The 18855-nt window shown below is 40.2% G+C and overlaps 3 protein-coding genes across 9 annotated transcripts; 1 reads left to right on the forward strand and 2 right to left on the reverse strand.

Moving 5' to 3' along the window:
• Window positions 1-1365: 1365 nt before the first annotated feature.
• Window positions 1366-7951, forward strand: LOC106323251. 5 transcript variants are annotated; one of them, XM_013761407.1, is made up of 4 exons: window positions 1366-1432; window positions 6266-6514; window positions 6615-6809; window positions 7065-7951. In XM_013761407.1, the coding sequence occupies exons 2-4, from the start codon at window positions 6341-6343 to the stop codon at window positions 7110-7112; spliced, it is 417 nt and encodes a 138-aa protein (XP_013616861.1). In that variant the 5' UTR covers window positions 1366-1432; window positions 6266-6340; the 3' UTR covers window positions 7113-7951. The 5 variants fall into 5 exon arrangements, with proteins under 5 accessions (XP_013616861.1, XP_013616859.1, XP_013616858.1 ...); XM_013761405.1 differs by lacking the exon at window positions 1366-1432 and having other exon boundaries at window positions 5945-6380; window positions 6456-6514; XM_013761404.1 differs by lacking the exon at window positions 1366-1432 and having other exon boundaries at window positions 5945-6514; window positions 7065-7159; window positions 7223-7552.
• A 392-nt stretch (window positions 7952-8343) lies between these two features.
• LOC106323225 (disease resistance protein TAO1-like) lies at window positions 8344-12422 on the reverse strand. The gene is made up of 4 exons (XM_013761374.1): window positions 11765-12422; window positions 10570-11686; window positions 10205-10480; window positions 8344-10122 (listed from the first exon to the last, which is right to left on the reverse strand). The coding sequence occupies exons 1-4, from the start codon at window positions 12253-12255 to the stop codon at window positions 8452-8454; spliced, it is 3555 nt and encodes a 1184-aa protein (XP_013616828.1). The 5' UTR covers window positions 12256-12422; the 3' UTR covers window positions 8344-8451.
• Window positions 12423-13044: 622 nt separating this feature from the next.
• LOC106323230 (disease resistance protein TAO1-like) lies at window positions 13045-18205 on the reverse strand. Of its 3 annotated transcripts, XR_001266669.1 has the most exons (5): window positions 17539-18205; window positions 16343-17450; window positions 15978-16253; window positions 14164-15876; window positions 13045-13769 (listed from the first exon to the last, which is right to left on the reverse strand). XR_001266669.1 is itself a non-coding variant. In XM_013761376.1 (4 exons), exons 1-4 carry the CDS (start codon window positions 18006-18008, stop codon window positions 14473-14475), a joined length of 3258 nt encoding a protein of 1085 aa, XP_013616830.1. In that variant the 5' UTR covers window positions 18009-18205; the 3' UTR covers window positions 14020-14472. The 3 variants fall into 3 exon arrangements, 2 of the variants coding, with proteins under 2 accessions (XP_013616830.1, XP_013616831.1); XM_013761376.1 differs by lacking the exon at window positions 13045-13769 and having other exon boundaries at window positions 14020-15876; XM_013761377.1 differs by lacking the exons at window positions 13045-13769; window positions 15978-16253 and having other exon boundaries at window positions 14020-15876.
• Between the last annotated feature and the right edge of the window lie 650 nt (window positions 18206-18855).

Genomic DNA, 18855 nt, shown 5'->3' on the forward strand with positions numbered 1-18855 from the left:
ACCTCTTCGGGTTTGAGACTATAAAAAGACATCTGATCAACTATTTGGAAAAATAGAATGAGCTACAGACAAATCATCATTTCAAACTTTATCTTCCACTTCCAGCAAGTTTTCATTTCGAAAAAAATATCGACATGATGACATACCTAGAACATCATCAGTTGTTAACCTTTGTTATAAAACATATAGCATCATGATGATCAAATCCTACGAAGTTATATTCTCCCATGACTATGCATAAAACTTCAAACCTGCAAACATCCTCTCTGGTGGCAGTGAATCATCCATCTGACACAATTATGTTATAGGAAAGAATGGATCGGAACATAAAAAACAAAATAAAACCAATGAGAAAGTGAAAAACAAAGTGATGTACCTTCATGAACATTAAAAACTTCACTTCAATGATATTACTTAATGAAGACGAACAGAATATCGCTCAAATCTTATTGGAAAAAAAAGAGGGAACGCACCGATAAAGAAAAAATAATAGGTTGGAGTGAGTAGTGGACGCTCCGGATGCACAACTCTGCTTTAGAATATGTATAGTTGTATCGTTTCATGTATGGATTTTCACACAAGCGATGAAATTAATTGTTTAAATAATCAGATAAAAATTGCATCTCTGACAAAAATCTTAGATCACTGTTTGCACCTCACACCTACTCACTTAGAGGTATGTTCGGTATTATTCTAGTTATAAGATGCAAGGGGCATTTACCTAATTAGTGTCTTATGTGGGTATATAGACCCCAATTTCATTTTTTATAATTGATTAAATTTATATAAAAATGATACTATCAAGAACAACTTTCTTAATATTAGTGCTTTTATGTGGAACTAATTACATTTTAAAATAGAATGAGTATAAGATAGATATTGTCTGTTTTATGTGTAACCATAATGTTGTATTTGCCTTTCGATCAGACAATGTTTAAAAGATTGTTACATATAGACAAACTATGTACTACAATCTATATAATATATATCTATTATCTTAATGAATACATCATTTTGTACAAGTTTTCAAAAATTATATAAAACCTTTTCATAGTCTTGTAGACTTGAATGAACTGAAACTAACAAAACTATAAACACATCATATGTTTGGAAACGTACACTTTAACCAATTGATTTTTTCCGGTCAAACAAACTTAAAAGGGACTCTACTCTTCACTAATCAGTAGCAGTTTTTTTATTCGAAAAGAAAAAAATAGCTTACTTACAAACTGTAGAACTTTGTTTATTTCCCTCTCTCTCTCATAGTTGACTATTTAATAAGAAAAGGACAATTTCTTTAATTTGCCTCTAGATAACCCATTCTTGTTATAAAAAGACAGTAAACATTCTGGAGATAAGTCTTTTCTTATTTTGTGTGTTAGTGTGTGGAGAGAAGATACGAAACAGAAAGATATCGTCATGGCTCATGTAAGTGATTTTTTTTTAATCCTCTATCCTTGTGTTCTTTCTGTCGTTTTTAACATTCCAAAAGTTTTCTCTCTTCTTTTTTTGGGGCAAATAATTGATATCTTTGTCACTCTATCCCACTGGCACCCCAAAGTAAATCACTGGCTAAACGGAAAGTTACTACCAGGAAACGTATCGCAAGAAGCCCTCTACAAACACTTGCTCTCCGAAGATCAACTACTACTCGTTCCTCAACCTCAACTCGCAGAATGATAGTAGAGGATAAAGAAAGCACTATACCTTGTAATAAGGCAGGGTCCAGCAAGCAGCGAAAGAATAATGGAGCTCCGAGTACGGTGTTTATACCGGGCAGTACTAGAGGTGGGGTGGATTTTCGGCCCCAACACCACCCTCTTCCTTAGTCATATTAAGCTGGAATTGTCAAGGACTTGGGAACGTCCTTACAATCCGGCGTATCAAGGAGATCCACAAGAAAATGGCTCCTAATGTAATGTTCCTAATGGAAACAAAGAATGAGGATGAATTTATAAAGCTGAAACTCCAAAGTCTTCACTTTATCCATTACTTTTCTATACCGCCCATAGGACTTAGTGGTGGTCTCTCATTATTCTGGAATGATGACACTGATATCACCATACTAGAATCATCTCCCAATCTGGTGGACACAAGAGTAGTACATAAGGGAGTCACCACCTTCGTTTCTTTTGTGTATGGAGCCCCTGCAACAGAAGATAGAACCGCATACTGGCAGAAACTGACTACAGTGGGGCAAGGCAGAGATTCTCCGTGGTTGCTTACTGGGGACTTCAACGATATCTTAAACAATGCGGAAAAAGTGGGAGGGCCTGTGCGTTTTGAAGGCTCCTTCACGGCCTTTAGATCCTTCGTGGCACAAAATGGATTGTGGAATCTAAAACACACGGGAGAACATTTATCTTGGCGCGGGAACAGGCATACACATTTCATCAGATCTAGGTTGGATCGCTCTATGGGAAACTGCTCATGGTCAGAATCGTTCCCATTGGGACGTTGCCGATACCTGCGATTTGAGGGATCAGACCATAGACCACTACTAACCTACTTCAACGCAGATAGAAAACGAAAGCGAGGTGTTTTCCGTTTCAACAGATCACTTACTGAGCAGCCTGAAGTTACACAGCTCATAGATAAAACTTGGCATCACTCTCCTCTAGACTCGGTAATCCAGAAGCTAAATGATGTTAGGAGAGGGATCATCGAGTGGTCAAAGGATCAACAGGAGCAGAGCAATCTCTCCATAAAACGAAACCAAGAAACACTTGAGGCGGCCCTCTCGTGTGATACTCCAGACCAAAACTTAATTGACGAGATTAAGGCTTCACTTCGCATTGCTTACCTAGCTGAGGAGCAATTTTGGCAACAAAGAAGTAGAATCCAATGGCTCAAACAAGGAGACAGGAATACTGGTTTCTTTCATGCAGCCACCAGGACTAGGAGAGCAATAAATTCCATTCCAGTGCTTGAGGATGCACAAGGTGGAGCAGTATATGAGGAGCAGGACATTACTAGAGTGATATCAAATTATTTCACTCAGATCTTTATGACCAATGGCAACGACTCATTTTCGCAGATTCAAGGCCTTCTCCGGAAAAAGGTATCTCCAGATATGAACAGAATGCTAACTGCAATACCGAGTGATTCGGAAATAAGGGAAGCTGTTATGTCCATAAACGGTAACAAAGCTCCAGGCCCCGATGGCTTCTCCGCCACTTTCTACCAGTCTTATTGGCATATAGTGGGTGCGGATGTGATAAGGGATGTTCGGGATTTCTTCACTTCAAGCTCTCTTCATCCACAACAAAACGAAACCCACATTAGGCTCATTCCCAAGATCACTGCACCTCGTTCGGTTGCGGATTATAGGCCCATTGCCTTATGTAACACTCACTATAAGATCATAGCTAAGCTACTTACCCGAAGACTCAAGCCGCTTTTACCGTCTCTTATCTCTGATACCCAGTCAGCGTTTGTGTCGGGAAGATCAATTTCCGACAACGTTCTCATTACCCACGAGACTCTCCATTACCTACGGACGTCAGAGGCTACAAAGAGATGCACAATGGCTGTGAAAACAGACATGAGCAAAGCCTACGATAGGATAGAATGGAGCTTTGTTAAAGAGGTGTTAAAGCTACTCGGATTTGATGATATCTGGATTAGGTGGGTCATGCTGTGCATTGAATCAGTTTCATATTCTTTCCTGATCAATGGCTCTCCACAGGGACTAGTGAAGCCGACTCGAGGCCTACGCCAAGGCGATCCACTATCCCCTCATATCTTCATACTATGCACGGAAATTTTATCAGCACTGTGTGCCAAAGGACAAGCTGATGGATCACTACCGGGAGTAAGGGTCTCCCGTAACAGTCCACCGATCAACCACCTCCTTTTTGCCGACGATACTATGTTCTTTTGCAAATCAAAACCAGCTTGTGTCGAAGCCCTGAAGAAGATCTTATCTCTCTACGAAACGGTCTCGGGTCAACGGATCAACCCACAGAAATCAGCTATCACATTCTCGACACAAACATCTGATTCCATTCGAGACAGGGTCAAGGAAACATTGGAGATATACTCTGAAGGAGGTGTGGGTAAATATCTCGGCCTTCCCGAGCAGTTTGGCCGAAGGAAGCGAGACATTTTTGCTTCGATCTTGGATAGGATTCGTCAGAAGTCACATAGTTGGACTGCTAAGTTCCTCTCCGGAGCAGGGAAGCAGATCATGCTCAAATCGGTACTAGCCGCCATGCCATGCCACGCAATGTCCTGTTTTAAACTCCCACTTTCTCTGTGCAAACAAATACAGTCACAGCTTACCCGCTTCTGGTGGGATTCAAGTCCAGAGAAAAGGAAGATGTGTTGGGTTTCTTGGGACACTATGACTCTACCGAAATACGCAGGGGGACTTGGTTTCCGAGACATAGAAATGTTCAATGACGCGCTGCTTGCAAAAATTGGATGGAGACTTCTAAAAGAACCCCACTCCTTGCTTGGACGGGTGCTATTAGGAAAATATGCACATACCTCCTCATTTATGGAAGTTCCTATCCCAGCATCAGCCTCCCATGGCTGGAGGAGTGTTTTGGCAGGACGGAGTATTCTCAGACATGGTCTCAGTTGGGCAGTGGGAAATGGCGAAAAGATTAGTATTTGGAATTCGCCCTGGCTTTCCTTCAAAACCCCTTCTCAACCGATGGGTCCAGTCACATTAGAAAATCAATCTCTAATGGTTAGCGACCTACTCTGCCCGTTAACAAACAAATGGGAACTGGACAAGATCAGAGCTCTTTTACCTCAGTATGAGGACACTATTTTGCAAATAAAAACTAGCTCAATACCAGTGGATGATACTCTGTTATGGTTACCGGAAAAATCAGGCATCTACTCTACAAAGACAGGCTATGGGGTGGGAATACTGAGAGAAAAACCCCTACATTTAGGGAATCAGCCGGTCAACTGGTTATCACACATTTGGAATGTCAAAACGATGCCGAAACTCAAAGACTTCCTATGGCGGGGGGTGAGGAAAGCCATCCCAGTTAGCTCCAACCTTGAGAAGAGAGGAGTTCCAAGCTTCAACTGTAAAACATGTGGAGTACATGAAGATGACCTTCACGTTTTTCTTACGTGCCCCATAGCAGAGGAAGTGTGGCGACTCATTCCGACACGGCATACACCTTCTAGCCTACTTCCTTCAGTCTCGGAATTGATAAAACAGGGCAGTAATTTTCTCCCATTGCCTCCGACAGGATTAACTTCTCCTTTGTGGCCTTGGGTTATGTGGAACTTGTGGAAAGCTCGAAATAAACTTGTCTTTGAGAACAGGGTCTTCACAGCTCAAGAAATTGCACTTAAGAGCATTAAAGACGCCAAGGAGTGGAGTGAAGCGCAAAATTGTACCAGAGTGTCATCATCTAACACCCCATGCTCACTTCGCCCACATCAACGCTCCCCTTGTCCTCCACCGCCTGTGCAGACCGGAGTACTAATATGCAAAGTGGATGCGGCTTGGGACAGTAGCTCAGGGAAGTGCGGTATTGGAGTAATCTTCAGCGGTGATGTAGCGTTTACTCACCCCACCATATCTGATTCCCTTAATCACGTATCATCAGCTCTCATGGCCGAAGCCATTGCTGTTCACCGAGCGGTTGCTCTTGCGTTTTATTCAAACGTCCGATCCTTGGCGGTTCTATCCGATTCCTTATCTCTGATCAATCTGTTGAAGACGAGAGGGTGTCAACCGGAATTGTTCGGTATCATGTTTGATATCTACCACTTTATGTCCTATTTTGATGTCATTTCCTTTGCTTTCATTTCTCGAAACTTTAATTCAGAGGCTGATTCTGTGGCAAAATCAGCTCTCGATCAGTTTGTAAGAAACCCCATTCGTAGTGGGTAGAACCCTTCTAGCTAATGCAATGCTTGTTTGATCAAAAAAAAAAAAAAAAAAATTGATATCTTTGTCAAGAATCAAGATAGTCAAAACCTGCCTAATACTGTATCCTCACTTCACATAAACCTAATCTCTCTCTCTCTCTCTAACTTATAGAATTCGCATTCATAAGATATACGCTAAGTGCCAAAACTATTCATGTGTTTGGCCCTTCATGTTTTTAATTCATCAGTCCATGATTCTTATGGGCTCTCTTGTGTCTTGATTGTTGCGACTTCTTGATTTCGATTTCTGAATATCTGATTATCTAAGGGTTATTGAGTACTCTTGAGCATTCTTTCAGGGTTCTTGATTAGTATATTCATGTACTAATAAATAATAAATTGGTTGATATGAATGGGACAGGGGAGATATGATAATAACTGCAAAAAGAAAAGTGGACAGATTCCGAGGTTTGGAGAATGGGAGGAAGCAAATGAGATGCCAATAACACAATACTTTGAGAATCCAAGGCAAGCTGGTCTGCTTCGTCACCACCATCACTCCATTTCTTCTTACACAACCACTTCTTCTTCTTCTTCTTCTTCTTCTGCAGAAGCCTTAAAGCATGGTTTTCACCATCCCCGTCAACGTCACCTCCATCCTTCAAGACAGGTTCATCAAATTAATAAATGTTTATTTATATTATTAATTAACTCGATAAATGTAACCATCTAAAGTAAAACGCGGTTTGTTGTGTAATGACTTGCCGTAGACGGCGGGGACGAATGAAAGGAGGCGCCCACAAAGGCGCGTGCGCGACGTCAGTGCACAGACAGACAAGTATTATGTTGACGTCACTGGAGTGAAGCAGCACCAAAACAACGTTGCCTCAGCTTCGAGGCCACCTAAGCCCGTTGATGAGGATCTCTACAAGATTCCTCCTGAGCTTTTATATTCTTCAAGAAGGGTAAGACTTTAAGATCCCCATCTCTAATACGTAATTTTTTTTTGAAAAGAAAACATGTCATAAATGGTATTTAGTGATGTATTTACACATTTTTTTATAACAAATATTTTCTTTTGTTAAATTGTTCACTTTTATATGATGATCTAAAATGGTATCAAGCTCATGATCATATTTTAAATTTGATGCTACCTCATACTTTTAATGGTGTATTTACTTTTTTTATTATTAATTTATATTATACATTTGGTGTTGCAGAAGAGAATGCCTGGCTTTTTAGCATGTTTGGTTCCATGCACGTCTTAAACTGAAAAAGAAGAATGAAGAGAAGGATCATGCATGAATCGAATAATGTAATTTGTATTTTTATAAATTTAATTTCACTCAATATACATATATATGATATAGTCATATAGACGTGGCTTGGCAGAAAAAGATGGAGAGCACACTCATGGTTTATAGAAAAAGAGGGAACAAAGTAATAGCGAGGTTGTCCTTTTCTTCTTGATCAGTGATTATCGATCGGTTTCGTAGTGCTCTTGTTACATCTCTACTTTAGTCTCTACAAAATTTTCTCTCTATTTCGTCACATCGGTTCTCAACATTTTCTATTGTATGTGTGTTCTTTTTAAAAGAATTATAAGGAAGAGTACATCTTTGCATGTGGAATAGCGTTCTCCTTTGTTTTTGAAACTAGACTTGGCCACTGAAAGAAAAAAAAACGAGAGAAATATTGGATCAATGATCAAAGAATGAAAATGATAGGATATTCAATCTTAATAGGTGATAGTCTTTTAATTTCTACTGCGTTTCAACAAAATATGGTATCAAGCTAATTCGTTTTAGGTATTCCAACATGGAAACAATAAATAAATTCATGTTTTCAATTCTACATCCATGCAACAAAATTCATATATGAATATGATGATAGCAAAAAAATACTTTTTATGTATCAATAGGATCTGATTTTGGTACATTCATCCCGTTTTTGTAGCTCTTCACCATTACTGCAACTCTTGAGCCATGCCAGTGTAAAACCGCTTCTGCTTTTGTCACTGCATGATTTGATCCTTGCTCTGTTTCTGTCACCCGTGTTCAGTCCGCACATGATCGCTAGACCGTTCTCTCTGATGGATAACATTCTATCAGAGCCTGATTGTTAGAATCAATGGCTGAAAAAGACAATGAATCCCCTGCTTCAAAGACTGCCACGTAGGAGAGCTTTGTATGCAGGCTTTGATCCCATGAGCTCTCAGAAGCTGTTTATTTTCCTTGGTCACCATGATCATAATTCCAGAACCTGAGATTGTTTCACCAAGGCATGAGTCAAAGTTGTTCTAGTTTATTATCAACACATCATCAAGAACTAACAAAACCTTTAAGATCCGGCAATCAATCTTTCCTTTACTGAACCTAAATCATGCAACTTCATATCCTAAATAATCCCTACACAAAGCTTAACAACATGACAATTTTACAATACCTACACAAGGCTTAACCTCATTCGTTTCATGCTCCTCATCTCTGCATCCTCATCACGTCCTGATACTTCTTCGTATCCATATAGATAAGGCATATCGCGCTGGTTTGATCCATATGAGACACTGAGGCTATTCTGTTTACCCCCAACTACAAGACACACGCGTCAATGAATTCTCATCCTCTTCATCATCGTTATCAACGAGTTCTCAGACGAGCCAATGCCTAAACTCTTTCGTTTCCTGATCATTGTCTCTGAATCCACATCACGACCAGATTCTTCTCCTTCTTCTTCAGTTTCATTGTTTGCTTCTATGTTTATGTCCATTCCTGCATCAGAAAATCCAGCGTCGTTACCATCTATATCCTCCTCAACATCAACACCTTCACCACTATTATCATCATCATCTTCCTTTTCTTTATCCTCATCACCTGCATTTTCATTGTTTGCCTCTATGTTTATTCCCCTACATTCTTCGTCTTCAGTTTCTTTTCCGTCAAGAATACATTGAGGGACCTCCTCCAAAAGTTGTACACCGCAGCCTTTAACCTTCCATCCTTCATCATGGACTCTGAACTTGAAAAAAAGCTCGTTGAAAGTGGCTTCTTCGGCTTCAGGACAATCCTGGTTTAGAGAGAACGAATCTTCAAATATATAAAGATGCTCTTGCAATAGATATGGAACTGGCATACGATGGAGCTGGTCTGATCCATATGGGACAGTGTGGCCATTCTGTTTACCCCCGATGCGACAAGATATACCCGTAAACGAATTCTTATCCTCATCATTATGATCCGCGAGATCAGTATTGCCTTTTGACAGCAAGATGCAAGCTTTGAATCTGAAGGATGAAGGAAGAGGTGTTGGAGCCATATTGATCGTTAGGCAGCCTGAAGTAGCTTGGTGAGTGAAGTGTGCAGGCACTTCTTCACCCGGTAAGAGCGCATATTTGCAAGCTGATGTCTGGATGAGCTTTCGAGCTTCTTGATTCAGGTTGAAGCAGCGAGCAAAGTCTAGGCAAATGTTCGGATTTTGAAAAGAGGAGGAGTCTATACTCTTCAAAGATTCACAACCGTGTGCATCTATAGATAGAAGGGAGCCTGGAAGCTGTGGAAGTGCTACGAGCTCGCTGCATTCTGTGATGTCAAGATTAATTAGTCCGGACAGACGTCTGATGCAATTTGGAATAGTCTCGAAACCCTCATGGCCGAAACGTAATGATATTGGAGATGTAAGGGCCTTTTCGGGTAGACATATCGGCAAAATGTAGTCAAAATCGAAGTCTGTTTCTAAACTCCAACGTCGCTTCATTTCAGACCCCCACTCGATTATTGCTTCATTGTAATTGATGAAATCGTAATACTCAGGATCCTCGTCCCAGCGGTAAACTCTACTCAGAGCAAGAACCTCAAGATTCTCCAACTTGGAAATGTTCGGAGATATAGTTTTCAGCTTCTCGCATCCAAACATACTTAGCTTACGCAGACGAAATAGCTTCTCAATCCATGGAGGAACCTCCTCTATACCTGTCTTGCTCAAATTCAACTCTACAATACTGTCAGGAACATTTGGGAAGTCTTTGATGTTTTTACACCCTGAAATACTCAATTTATAAAGACAAGACCAAGTGCTGATTGATGATGGCAATTCCTCTATTGCAGTGTGGCCCATATATAGCTCAAGCTCAGCTGCACTGCCAATAGAGCTTGTGAGCTCTAACAAACTTTCGCAGTGACAGAGATCTAATCTCTCGAGACTAGTTGCTTTTGAGAGATCAGGAATCTCTTTCAGATACTCAGAGCTACTAAAATCCATCAGCTTGAGGCAAGGGAGAGGCTATACAAAAAAAAAGAAGAGTATTAGAGAAATGACTGACCGTGCTTTAAATGAAATACAAGAAAATCCAGAATATATTTACTTGTATTCCCTCCCAAAGCTTCTCAAAATTGCTTTTGGGCATAATTAGTTCGACAAGAAACTTGAAAGAGAACTTGGAAGGCCAAAATCTCAATGCACAGTAGGGCCAATCTATCAATCTGAGTTTGTCGGGAAAACAGTTGAGGCCCTCGGGCATGCATAAGGGACCATAGTAGACATTTAGAAACCGGAGATTATTCATCCCATCGAAAGCCCCTTTACTTATTTGGAGGCTCCGACCCCAAGTCAAATATATGCCTAGCACTTTTCCAGTTCCCTAGAAGAGATTATTCAAAAGAAACTAATAAATCTCATCTTAAAAACCCAAGGAAATAGAAATACTGCATATACGTAAAAAACACTTACAGTATTTTTTTCAAGTACTTCAAAAATTTCCTCTATATCCATCAAGAACTGTCGCTTTCCGGGCTCCTCCAAAGACTGTTTCTTCACAATTTCTCTACCCATTTTTTGAAGTAAACTATGCATCTCTACGCATCCCTTGTAAACTATATATATAAGAGATTTATCAGCCAAGACTTGAAGTCCATGGTTGACGTCCAGACCACAGTTTGCAAGACACCTCTTAACTCTATCAACGTTCCAGAGGGAACAAGAAAAGAAACATGCAATATGCAGAAAAAGAGCTTGATCTTTATCACTTAACCCGTCGTAACTAAATCTTAGAGTTGATTCAATTTCTCTGTCAAGGCTAGACCTGAGCCTTGGTAGTGCCTCTATCCACTCGTCCCTGGACATTCCTCGTAGATAAGATCCCATGACTCTCAGGCCTAGAGGAAGATCACCAGCAAGCCAAGTAATTTTCTGAGCAAGCCCTTCAAAACCATCATATGGTGAGTTTTGACCGAAAGCATATTGGCAGAAGATCTGAAGAGACTCATCTTCAGTAGGATATTTCATCTCGTAGATATGATTGATTCCCAATCTGAGTGTCTTGAGAAGTTTTCTATCTTCGGTTGTAATGATAATAATACTCCCGGGACCAAACCATCCGCGCTGGTATGCAGTTGCCTCGATTTGCCACCAGCTATCCACTTCATCAAGAACAACCAACACTTTTTTGTCACTCAGCTTTTCTTGAGCCACTCGTAAGTGACCAACCTCAATATCCTTTTGGTTTAATATTTCAGCTAACAATTTTTTCTGCAAACTCAATTTCAACTGGTAGTCGTTACCACAAGGCTTCTCATAACTTCCTCTGATATTCTCCAAAAAAGTGCTGAATGGAAAACCAGGAGAGAGTTGGTTGTATAAAACTCTGGCAATGGTTGTCTTCCCAATCCCGGCAGGACCCACAAGCACAATCATCTTAACTTGTTCTGATTGTAGGATCAACTTTGATTTTATCACCGTGATTTGAGCTCCTATGCCGACAAAGTCATCAAAGTCTTTTGATGGTGTAAAACCCAATACACTCATAAGCTCAACGGCAATTTTGTTGATCAAATCAGCTTCGTTTTCCCTAGCAAAAACAGAGGCTAACCATTAAAACAGACAAACATGCATGAAAAGTAGCTACATATAATAAGAGTGAACCAACCATCTCCGAGAATCATAACCAGCTATATTGGCGACACCCTCCAAAGCTTCCCTCCATGCCTTGACCTTTTCTTCTTTCCCCACACAGGTTTTTTCAAAGGCTTTCCCGAAATCTCCGGTCTGCTTCCTAACATCAGATGGATCCACTTCGTAGAAAATGGATATCACTTTTTGTTGATCCCTCTCCATGATTTCCTCCAACTCATCTTGATCCTTTGCCTTGCCTTTCATGATCTCCACTAACTCATCCAAACACCAGCTTGAAGAAGCGTAGTTAACGGAGAGCAAGACAATGGCAACCCTTGACTCTCTGATCGCTAGTACGAGCTCGGGACCGATACGTTGGCCTCGTTCAATCTCGTCATCTATGAAAGTTTGGATTCCCTTGCTTTTGAGCTCTTTCAGAAGGTGACTAAGAAAGGTTTTGCGCACGTCTCGTCCACAGAAGCTCGGGAAGACATCATGTTTCAAAGTGCGAGACAGAGAAGCCATGAGTAGAGAGCACGCAATGAACTGAAGAACATAATCGCAATGATTTCAGCAAAAGAGAGAAATAACAACGATGACAAATAACCTCAAAAAAAGAATCCAAAGACAAGAGTAAATAGATAAGAAAGAGGAAAGTTTCAACGAGGAGACAGAACCACAGAAAAGAGTCCAACCAAAGACCGAGACGAGTGGAGAGGAAGACTCATGGAAGATTCAACGATATTTCCTTTAATAAATTTGTAATCCTTCAACTTTCCATTTATTACGAAACTGCTCCTAACCTTTTCCTTATTCTCATGATGATATTCTCATACGTTTCTTTAGGTTTTTCCCTCGGAAAGAACTGCAAAATCTCAGTAATAATCAACATTTATAAATAAACAGATATGTGCATTCTGAGAATAGGTCTAGTGCATATTCTCTCGTAACATTAGACTAATTAGGTACGTTCAGGGTTCAGGTTCTTGATTGAGTTAGTTAACATCACTAAACTTCTGGCTTCTCTTGATATAATTATCTATGAACGTGCTGATTGCGTTAAACCCACAATGATAGCAAATATGCGCTAACAAACTCAAAAAACAAATAGAGAGTGAAACAAAACAGATAGATTACGTTTGACATACCACAAGAAAGAGAGCCCAGGGAAAATCTAAAGCTTTGATAAATTAGAGATCAGATGCACTTGGCTTTTAATAAATAACTTGATAAGCCTAGTTAAGAAGAACAGAGAGTTCATTGCTCTGTTACATCTGGCGTGCTTACACATAAACCAACATCAATAAAATCCTGGTAATCATGTAAAGCTACATCATAGAGTCTGAGATCACAAGCTACTCTACTCCACAGCAAAGCCTACACTAAAGCTACAAACAGATAGATCACCAGTTTTCCAGATGTTTGATCAGTTATACAACTTAACTATGCTCAACAACAAGCCGCAACTTTCTCATAAACCTAACGATTAATCCAACTATGCAAATGCCATACATCTCAGAACAATGAAATAACAGTCTTAAATATTAAAATTTTGAATTGATTACTTAAGAGAAAATCAAAATTTATTTGGGCCACGTGACCTGTTTGTCGTTAGCTCTGTCCGCCACTGATCTTCTTTATGAACATGAGAGAGCTCCAAAAGTTGAAGACCACACTCTTTTATCACCCAAAAGTAATCGTGAACCTTGAAGCCAAAGACAAGTTCGCTTTCTGCTTCAGGATTGGGTCACACGTCTAGAGAGAAAGAAGCTTCAAATACATAGATATGGTCTGTGAATAGATGTGGAGTTGGTAATAGATGCACACTTGATCCCTATGGAGTAGTGAGACCCTTCTGTTTGCAGTTGACGCGACAAGATAACCACATGGTATCTTGTTTCTTATAATGATCGTTATGTGGGTAAATATCATAATCACCATAGACTTCTGTTTACAGCTGATTCGACAAGACAAACGCCTCAATGAAGTTTCACCCTCTTCATCATCGTCATCATTATCATCCTCGAGATTAATATTGCCTATTGACAGCATGAGTCAAATTGATTGTTAGGGAACGTGAAGTAAGATTGGTGATTGAAGTGTGCAGACACTTGTTCACCCGGTAAGAGCACATATATATTCAAGCTGATGTCTGAATGAGTTTTCTCACTTTTAGTTCAGGTTAACGTAGTCAGCAACATTTAGGCAAATCTTTGGATTTTGAAAAGAAGAGTTTATTCTCTTCATGGATCCACACCATTTTTGTATCTAGAGATAGAAGTGCTAAAGTAGAGAAAAGAGTTGCTTGTTATTGAATGGCTCAAGCCAAATATATAGTACAAGGGATTTAGGTTAAACCTAAGAGATGAAAACTAAAAACATGATAACTTCTATAACAAGATTTGGAATATATCGTCGTAATAAGAAAGGAACCTGGAAGCTTTGGAAGTGCTACGAGCTCGCTGCATTCTTTGATGTCAAGCTTACTTAGTCCGAAGAGTTGTCCAATGCAGTCTGGAATAGTCACCAAAACATTACCGCGAAAACGTAATGATATTGAAGATGTATGAGCCTTGTCAGGTAGACAAATCGGAAAAATGTTGTCAACGCTGAAGTCTGATAATAATCTCCAACGTTGCTTCAAGTCAGGCCCCCCACTCGATTACTGAAGCATCATTGTATTCAACATACTCACCGGACATACCACAGAAACCAGTACACAGAACAAGAAGCTTAGGATTCTCAACTTAGAAATGTTTGTTTCAGCTCCTCGCATCCAAACGTAACTACATTACGCAGATGAAATATATTCTCAACCCATTGAGGAACCTCCTGTGAAAGTAGTACACCGCAGGCTTTCACCTTCCAGGCTTTATCATGGAATCTGAGCTCAAAAGAAAGCTCGCTGAAAGTGGTTTCTTCGGCTTCAGGGCAATCCTGGTTTAGAGAGAAAGAATCTTCAAATACATACAGATGATCTCTATGTCCATATAGATCTGGCATATGGACATGGGTTGATCCAACTGTGAGGCCATTCTGTTTACCCCTGACACGACAAGTGACACCCACGAATGAATCATTAACATCTACGGAAGCGAAATCCTTGGGACCAATAGTGCTTTGTGACAGCAAGATGCAAGCTTTGAATCTACAGGATGAAGGAAAAGGTCTTGGAATCAAACTGATCGTTAAGGAACCTGAAGTAGCTCGGTGAGTGAAGTGTGTAGGCACTTCTTGACCCGGTAAGACCGCATGTTTGCAAGCTGATGTCTGGATAAGCTTTCTCGCTTTTTGATCGAGGTTGAAGCAGTAAGCAAAGTTTAGGCAAGTCTTTGGATTTTGAAAAGAAGAGTTTATTCTCTCCAAGAATTCACAACCTTGTGCATCTAGAGATAGAAGGGAACCTGGAAGCGGTGGAAGTGCTAAGAGCTGGCTGCATCCTGTGACGTCAAGCTTACTTAATCCGGACAGATGGCTGATGCAATCTGGAATAGTCTTGAAACCATTACCGCGCAAACATAATGATATTGGAAACGTAAGAGCCTTCATGGGTAGACATATCGGCAAAATGTAGTGTACGTCGAAGTCTGTATGTAATATCCAACTGCGCTTCCATTCAGACCCCCACTCGATTATTGCTTCAAATAAGCTAGGCGCACAATTTATCACATCCTTAAAAGGATCAGCATACTTACTTCGGGCATCGGTACGCAGAGCAAGAAACTCAAGATTCTCCAACTTAGAAATGTTTCGAGATATCCTTTTCAGATTTTTGCATCCATTCATAATTAGTTTACGCAGACGAAATAGCTTCTCAATCCATGGAGGGACCTCCTCTATCCCAGTACCGCTCAACTCCAACTCGACAATACTGTCAGGAACATTTGGGAAGTCTTTGATGTTTTTACACCCTGTAATATCCAATACCCCTAGATTGGTGCTGATTGATGATGGCAATTCCTCTATCGCACTATACCTCAGATGTAGCCCAAGCTCAGCTGCACTGCCAATAGAGCCTGTGAGCTCCAACAAACTTCTGCAGTCACTGAGATCTAATTTCTCGAGACTCGTTGCTTTTGAGAGATCTGGAATCTCTTTCAGATGCTTAGAGGATTTCAAATCCATCAGCTTGAGGCATTGGAGAGGCTATACCAAAAAAGAACAAAGAAAAATTTGAGTTAGAGAAATGACTGACCGTGCTTTACATGAAATACAATACAATACAAGAAAATGCAGAATATATTTACTTGTATTCCCTCCCAAAGCTTCTCAAATTTGCTATCACACATGTCTAGTTCGACAAGAAACTTGAAAGAGAACTTGGAAGGCCAAAACCTCAATGGACATCTGGGCCAATATATAAGTCTGAGTTTGTCGGGAAGACAATTGAGGCCCTCGGGCATGCACAAGGGACCATTGTAGACTCGTAGAAACTGGAGATTATTCATCCCATCGAAAGGGCTTTTACTTATTTGGAAGTTCTCACCGCAATCGAAATATATGCCTATGACTTTTCCAGTACCCTAGAAGAGATTATTCAAAAGGAACTAATAAATCTCATCTTAAAAACCTAAGGAAATAGAAATACTGCATATACGTAAAAAACACTTACAGTACTTTCTTCAAGTACTTCAGAAATTTCCTTGGTATTCCACAAGAACTGTCGCTTTCCAGGCTCCTCCAAGGACTCTTTCTTGACAATTTTCTTACCAAAAGTTTTCAGTAATCTATGCATTATTATGTATCCTTCTTCTATAGATATAAGAGATTTATCAGCTAAGACTTGAAGCCCATGGTTGACGTCCAGACCACAGTTTGCAAGACACCTCTTAACACTATCAACATTGAAACCAACAAAGAAACATGCAATATGCAGGAAAAGAGCTTGATCTTTATCACTTAACCCGTCGTAGCTAAATCTTAGAGTTGATTCAATTTCTCTATCAAGGCTAGACCTGAGCCTTGGTAGTGCCTCTATCCACTCGTCCCTGGACATTCCTCGTAGATACGATCCCATGACTCTCAGGGCTAGAGGAAGATCACCAGCAAGCCAAGTAACTTCCCAAGCAAGCTCTTCAAAACCATGATCTGGAATATTTTGCCCGAAAGCATATTTGCATAAGATCTGAAAAGACTCATCTTCAGTAGGATATTTCATCTTGTAGATATGATTGATCCCTAGTCTGAGTTGCTTGAGAAGTTTTCTATCTTCGGTTGTTATGATAATAATACTTCCGGGACCAAACCATCCGCGCTGGTATGCAGTTGCCTCGAGTTGCCACCAGCTATCCACTTCATCAAGAACAACCAACACTTTTTTGTCACTCAGCCTTTGTTGAGCCACTCCTAAGTGTCGAACCTCAATATCCTTTTGGTTTAATGTTTCAGCCAACAAATTTTTCTGCAAACTCAGCTTCAAATTATAGTCGTTGCCACAAGGCTTCTCGTAATTTCCTCTGATATTCTCCAAAAACGTGCTGAACTGAAACTTTGGATAGAGTTGGTTGTATAAAACTCTGGCAGTGGTCGTCTTGCCAATCCCAGCAGGACCCACAAGCACAATCATCTGAACTTGTTCTAATTGTAGGATCAACTTTGATTTTATCGCCGTGATTTGAGCTCCTACGCCAACAAAGTCATCAAAGTCTTTTGATGGTGTGAAACCCAACACAGCCGTGACATCTGAGGCAACTTTATCAATCATTTCAGCTTCGTTGTCACTAACAAAAAACAGAGGCGTTCCATTAAAACAGACATCATGAAAAGTAGCTACACATAATACGCAAGTGGAAGTAAAAGTGAACAAACCTGTTGCTAGAGTGATAACCAGCTATACCAGCTACATCATTCAAAGCTTGCCTCCATTCCTGCTTCACCTCTTCTGTTTTTCCCACGCAGGTTTCTTCAAAGGCTTTCCCGAAATCTCCGGTCTGCTTCCTAACATGAGATGGATCCACTTCATAGAAAATGGTCATCACTTTTTGTTGATCCTCTTTCCTACACTTCATGATCTCCACCAACTCATCCAAACACCAGCTTGAAGAAGCGTAGTTACGGGAGAGCAATACAACGGCAACCCTTGATTGTCTGATGGCTCCAACAAGCAGGGGACCAACAGATTCGCCTCGCTCGATCTTGTCATCAACGAAAGCTATGATCCCCTTTCTTTGGAGCTCTTTCCGAACGTGACTAAGAAAGCCTTTGCGCACGTCTTCTCCACGGAAGCTAAGGAAGACGTCATACTTGGAGTTGCAAGACAGAGATGAAGAAGAAGCCATGAGTAGAGAGCACGCAATGAACTGAGGAACAGGATCACAATGATTTCAGCAAAGAGAGAAATAACAACAATGACACATAACCACACAAAAAGTATCCAAAGACAGAGTAGATAGAAGAAAAAGAAGACACAAGTGGAGAGGAAGTTTCAACGATGACACAGAACCACATTAAAAGAGTCCAACCAAAGACGAGTGGAGAGGAAGATTCAACGATGATGACTTTACATTTTTCTTATTCTCATACTTTTCTTTAGCTTTTCCCTCGGAAAGGAACAGCAATAATCAACATTTATAAATAAATAGATAGATATATGAGCATTCTGAGAATAGGTGTAGTGTGCATTTGAGAATAGTGAAATTCTCTCGCAACAATGACTACATACATACATGCAGGTTCTCTTGATATCATTATCTATGAACGTGCTGATTCCTTTAAACCCACGATGATGGCTAACAAACTCACAAAACAATTTGTGACAGAGCAAATGCACTTGGTTTAGTTAAGTAGAACAGAGAGCTCATTCCTCTGTTACATCTGGCGTGCTTACACATAAACCAACATCAACAAAAGCCTTGTAATCATGTAAACTACTGTTAGGAAATATGCGGTCAAATTTTGCGGAAAACCAGAATTTGCGGAATTTATGGGAGCGGGAAAACACACACAAAATTGTTAACGGAGTTCGGCCAACTTTTGCCTACGTCTCCGGACCTGCTACAGATCTTTTATTATCAACCCGGGAAATTTTTACAAGCTCTCAACTCACACCCGACCCCAAATACACTCAAGAAATTACACTTAATTTCTTATAGAGAAAGATTTTCTCACAAGAAAGATTTTTTTTTT

This window comes from Brassica oleracea, chromosome C2, assembly GCF_000695525.1.
Source record: "Brassica oleracea var. oleracea cultivar TO1000 chromosome C2, BOL, whole genome shotgun sequence".
NCBI lineage: Eukaryota > Viridiplantae > Streptophyta > Magnoliopsida > Brassicales > Brassicaceae > Brassica > Brassica oleracea.